Source organism: Alexandromys fortis, unplaced genomic scaffold (assembly GCF_014885135.2).
Source record: "Alexandromys fortis isolate MF-2015 unplaced genomic scaffold, M_Fortis_MF-2015_v1.1 scaffold_303, whole genome shotgun sequence".
Taxonomy (NCBI): Eukaryota; Metazoa; Chordata; class Mammalia; order Rodentia; family Cricetidae; genus Alexandromys; species Alexandromys fortis.
The window spans coordinates 24679-30678 of record NW_026068181.1 but is presented as its reverse complement, the minus strand read 5'-3'; the positions used below and the strand labels follow the sequence as shown (position 1 = coordinate 30678).

The 6000-nt window shown below is 42.4% G+C and overlaps 1 protein-coding gene and 1 pseudogene across 1 annotated transcript; both read right to left on the bottom strand.

Annotated features, from left to right (window-relative positions):
* Nucleotides 1-2441: 2441 nt before the first annotated feature.
* On the bottom strand, nucleotides 2442-3658 carry LOC126492618 (transforming growth factor beta regulator 1-like; annotated as a pseudogene).
* A 358-nt stretch (nucleotides 3659-4016) lies between these two features.
* Nucleotides 4017-4966, bottom strand: LOC126492617 (olfactory receptor 52A5-like). Its single transcript, XM_050129149.1, is given in 2 exon segments — nucleotides 4017-4918; nucleotides 4921-4966. Coding segments are annotated over 2 exon segments (948 nt in total).
* Nucleotides 4967-6000: the final 1034 nt, after the last annotated feature.

Below are 6000 nucleotides of genomic sequence, written 5' to 3'. Positions count from 1 at the left end.
CCATGTTCCTCTTTTTGGGTCTGGCTTACCTCACTCAGGATGGTGTTTTCTATTTCCATCCATTTGCCTGCAAACTTCAAGAAGTCCTTGTTTTTTACTGCTGAGTAGTACTCTAATATGTATATATTCCATACTCTCTTCATCCATTCTTCAATTGAAGGGCATCTAGGTTGTTTCCAGTTTCTGGCTATTACAAACAATGCTGCTATGAACATAGTAGAGCATATACAGGATTTTATCTCTGGATACTTTGCCAGGATCTCCTGGCGCCGGTCGGTGTGCGGCTGGTCGGTATAGACCCACTGGAACTCCTCTCGGGACAGGCGGCTCCCCAAGGCGGCAGGGCGTGGACCGGCACTCGCTAGGGTTGGGCTCTGCTGAAGCGGCGGTGGCAGCTGGTTTCCCAACTCAAGGTAGGTCAGCCACTGGGAAGCGGGTGGGGGCGGAGCCTCAGACCACGCCCATGGTGACCACGCCCCGCCCGGCGGCCGGGTGATGGATGGGCGGGGCCAGGATTCGAAAGCCAAGAACTTTTCCTGTTCAGGAAGCCTGGGAAAAGGTGAAAAGGGAAGGAAAAGTCTACGGCCCGATTAGGCTGCCGCTTCAGCGCCTCCGTGCGAGGAGCACGGCGGGGGCGGCTACCTCTCCACGAGTCCAGAAGATCACCGGCCTGATTAAATGGCAATGGGCCCAAGTTTCGTTTAATTTTTAATAGCATATTATCCGTTGAGCCATGATTGGTTGCCTTCTAGAAATAAAAGCTCCAGAAAAAATAAAAACTTTTCGATTGCTCTTCTCTCTCTCTCTCTCTCTCTCTCTCTCTCTCTCTCTCTCTCTCCCCTCCCCCAATGTTTGTTGTGTCTACTTTGCCTTTATTTGTTGAAGTAGTGTCTCAGTACCTTGCCTAGGCTGTCCTTCAACTAGAGGTCCTGCTCTTGCCTCCCAGTGGAATTTTAAGCTTGTCTTACCATGGTATCCAGAAAATGGAAGGGAGAGATGGGGTGGAGTTTGTGGCTTTAATGAATCTCTTATACTGATGGTTGCTTAATCATATGTGTGACAGAGTGATCATCCGAAACTTCCTGTGCCGGGGTTGATTTCAAAATGCGTTACCCCTTCTTCTCTAAGGAAGTTTAGGGATTGGAGTTGTAGTGCGGTGCTGGACCACAGGCCAAGTAAGTAGATAGACCAGAGCCAGGAGTAAAAGGAACTGCCAATTAAGACTACAAAAATCAAGCTGGGCGGTGGTGGCATATTTCATCCCAGCATCCCCAGGCAGAGGCAGGCGGATCTCCATGAGTTCCGGCCTGCCCGGTCTACAAAGTGAGTTTCAGGACTGTTACACAAAGAAACATTGTCTCGAAAACAAAAACAAAAACAAAACAAGCAAAACCAAAAAGATTAACAGACTAGATGAGTCTCCCAAAGAAGGCAGGGCACAGGAATATAAACCAGACACAGGGGTACGTTACTGTTTATGCTATACCCTAACAAAAGCGGTCTGGAAACAGACAGCAGTCCAAGGCTGATGAGTCTGTAGCTACAGCTGCTAATGTATAGAAAACTATAAACAGAAGAATCTGCTAAACTACACCACAGGATGCTGTCAGGAAAAGCACAACTCAGTGTTCTCTAATTTAAAAAAAAAAATGGAATGATAAGTTTCCGGGCTTATTATTAGATAAACTAAACAGCTGTGATGCATTGGTCTTATTTGTTCCAAAGGACTAAAAAATGATGTGATATTATTGAAAGACTTATTTTTAGATATACAAACTATATATATATAATGTGTGTATATATGCGTGTATATATAGTATGTGTATGTGTGTATATGTGTGTATATATATAGTGTGTATATGTGTGTATATATAGTGTGTGTATGTGTGTGTATATATAGTGTGTATGTATATATATAGTGTGTGAATATATATATTGTGTGTGTTGCACATGTGTGCACATGAATGCAATTACTTTCAGAGGCCAGAAGAGGGTATCAAATCCCTTGGAACTGGAATTACATGCAGTTGTGAGACACCTACCCCCCATGTGTGATAGGAACTGAACTCTATAAGAGCAGGAAGACACTTTTTTTAACTATCAAAAAATATTTCTTACTAAAAATAAAAGCAACTGAAGTTTATCCCGAGGTACACTGTCAGCACAGGAACACCCATGATGAACTGTGTTAATATCTTCTCAACTGCTGCCATCTTCCACATAGAGTAAGTTTTAGTTTAAGTTAAAAACTCATGATGGGGCTGGAGAGATGGCTCAGCGGTTAGAGCACTGACTGCTCTTCCAGAGGTCCTGAGTTCAATTCCCAGCAACCACATAGTTACTCACCACCACCACCACCATCTGTAAAGAGATCTGGCGCCCTCTTCTGGCCTGCAGGCATACATACAGACAGAACCTTGTATACATAATCAACTCCCTAGTCAACCTGATGACTGAATTGGGTTTCACTCTGATGGAGACTTCAGGTGCTGCCGGTTAGTGTCCACTAAGGACATACGTGTCAGGACCTCTGGCTGGTATGATGACTCAAAGGCTTCATGCTGAAGCTCAAGTAGGTAGAGGGATCCTGGCAGAATGGAATCCTCATGGCCACCATCAAAGGTCTGTGTCTAAAGGGCTTCAAGGCTCACAGCTGCATCATTCCCTGGCAGCTCCTGGAAGAGCCACCCCTTCCTGGCTTTGCCTGCATCAAATTTCACCCACTGCTAACTGCACAGTTTTGAGCTTCCGGACAACTCTGAATCAGGGTGTGGACCGTTGACTGAGAAAACCAGGAAAATGAACACCACATGAAAGTGTCCCGGTTGTGGCACTGATGGCCCTGCACAGTTCTTCATAACAGGCATCTGCAGAAGAGTCGACAGTGGTATTCTGCGGGTCATCTTCAGGAACAATTCACACTGAAGCTGCACACCGCTATTCTCGATCTGACAGGTCCATACACACTTCTGGTCTGGGCACCTCCTGCAGGCATACACTCAAGTACAGCAGTAGCCCACACAGTACAGGACACTCTCATCACGGAAGCCAGGTTGGTTGGTGATGACCACCCCCCGCGGCTATGTACTGTTATACTCCCTCGTCCAAGCGGGGGCACACAAGTCAACTGGTGAGGGATCTGGCACTGGGTTTTGATTCTACTCCATGGCTTTATGGGAACCTAGTCTATTGGGATCCTCACCTTCCTACACCTGGATGGAGCGGGGAGGACCTTGGACTTCCCACAGGGCAGGGAACCCTGAGTGCTCTTTGGACTGGAGAGGAAGAGGGATGGAAGATGGGGGAGGGAGAGGGAAATGGGAGGAGGGGAGGAGGTGAAAATTTGTAATAATAATAATAATAAAATTTAAAAATAAAATGTTACCAGGTAGAGTTACTTTTTGAAAAGCGTTCAGTATACTTTATTCATAAATACCTTTTGCAATAAATTAACCTTAAATGTGTTTAACATCATGTTTCAACTATAATCATAACAGAAAGAGATATAATTAATTAATAGGCATTCAGGTCCTTTATTTTTAAGTGGTGAAAGAAGCCTTAAACTAAAGCTTAGTACCTGTTCACAGGGAACTCTCAGAAACAAAGGTTTGCAGTTGTCAAGGTAGCTCAGCTGGTTAAGTACTTGCTGCTCAAACATAAATCTAAACCCCAGACTCTATATACAAAGCTGACTGTGATGGCATGTGCTTTTAGTTCAAGGGCTGAAATGATGGATGAAGACTACTGGAATCCTTGGGTTCTCTTCCCTTCCAGAGCAGTCTAATTGTGAACCCCAGAGCATCAGAAGCCACTCTCAAACAAACAATACAACGCAACAACAACAAAAAGCCAAGGAAACAAGGTGGACTATATCTTAACCTCTGGCTTTCACATGCACATGTACACACGCGCGCGCGCGTGCACACACACACACACACACACACAGATCATACAAGCAAAACCTAAGGGTTTTGAATGAGATTTGCTATTTGAAACAAAAGTAAATAAACTAAAAATCAAGAAGGATAAATACAACAGAAAATTCTGGACACTTGATCTCGAATCTGTTTGGTCTTCACCCCATAAACAATAGGATTAAGCAAAGGTGGGACAAGTAGGTAAAGGTTAGACAGGAAAATGTGAATGTAAGATGGAATGTGGAAAACAAACCTATGTGTAAAGAAGGAGAAGAAGGCCAGGAGATAAAACTCCAAGAAGACACAAATGTGGGCAATGCATGTGTTAAAGGCTTTGAGTCTTGCTTCCTTTTGAGGCAGCTTGAAGACAGTTATAAATATTCTAATGTAGGAGAGTGTTATGAAAATTATGTCCAGTCCAAGTACACTGAAAGCCACAAAAAGACTATAGATCTTGTTGACCCGAACATCTTCTACTGCCAGCTTGACAATCGCCATGTGCTCACAGTATGAATGTGATACTACTGTGGTCCAGTAAAAATTCAACCTGCATTTGATGAGAATGAGACATGGAGCTACAAAGAGGACAGCTCTGAGTGTGACTCCTACTCCTATTTGAGTGAGGAGTCACTGGGTAAAAATCGATGCATGTCTTAGAGGATCACAGATTGCCACATAACGGTCCATTGTCATAGCAAACAAAATGCCTGACTCAGTACACTGGAATGTGTGAATCAGCCACATCTGCAAGAGGCAGGCGTCAAAGTGTATGTTTGGAAGGTGAAACCAGAATATTCCTAGCATTTTGGGTAAGATGCAAGTACTGAGAGCAATGTCTGTTGCTCCAAGCATTGCTAGGAAGAGGTACATGGGTTCATGGAGGCTTCGCTCAACTTTGATGAAAACTAGGAGCAGAAAATTGCCCAAAAGAGCGATGATGTACATGCCACAGAAAGGAATCCCAACCCAGAACTGCAATGGCTCCAAGCCAGGAATCCCAACAGAGTCAGCATTGAGGGCCTGAAGATGCAGCTATTGAAATGGGGCATGCTGCCTTAGGGACTACAGGCATACGGCTTCTCAATTAGACCATTAGCACGTGCTGGGAATATTTCTTCTGCTTTCAGTTAGATTCACACAGAGACTGAGTGAATTTCACATGGCGGTTTTCAGATATCGACTTTTACTGAGGAGATCCATTCATGTACACCCAAGAGGTCTACATATCTTTTCTAAGTGTGAATGGTTTATTTCAGAGTCCAGTTTTCAGTCTACCTCTCTCACTTTCTTCTCTTTCCATGTCTGTCTCATCACAAACATACATAATAGACATGCACACACTCCAATAAAAGCTTATTAGTTATATTCTAGAAAGAAGAAGACATATTTCTGAATATTTATAAAAAATATTCACATGAAAGTGAGGGTTGGTTTTCTGTGAAATATCTTCTCTGTGATTTAAATATTAAATATCTTCTTTGTTATATCCTTGTCAAGAAGTATTTATCCTCTTATTAGAGAAATCATAGAAGGGCAATGATATATGTTTACTGTTTCAGTAAGTGCTGAATGAAGAATAAATCATGAAGAATCTTGCTATATTTTAATATTTCATGACATGGATATTTGCTTTTTTCATCTCCCCCTCTTAAAGTCCTCTTTTCCCCCACCCTGGTCATTTTACTTTAGTATATAATGCTGAATGAGATGTGCTTAAGTGTTTACAAATATTATTTCATATGTTTCCCATTATTGTGATTATGTTTAGCCTGGAATCTAATATTATTTGTTTCAATATAGTGAGGTAAATTGTCTTCAAATTTCAATCTAGCTCAATTTGGAGATGCACATAGGGTAATTTTTTCTTGGATGAAATGATATCTGCATGGAGGAAATGGAAGGGAGGCATGTAAGTGAAACTCAATCTCACAATGAACAGAAAACTACCATATAGAGATAACATTAACATTACTGGCTCATTATTTCAATATAGAGATAATATTAACATTACTGGCATTTGACTTCAATCATTCTTACATACTTTTAGTCTTTGGAGGAATTTATCTTTTAATATTACATGGTA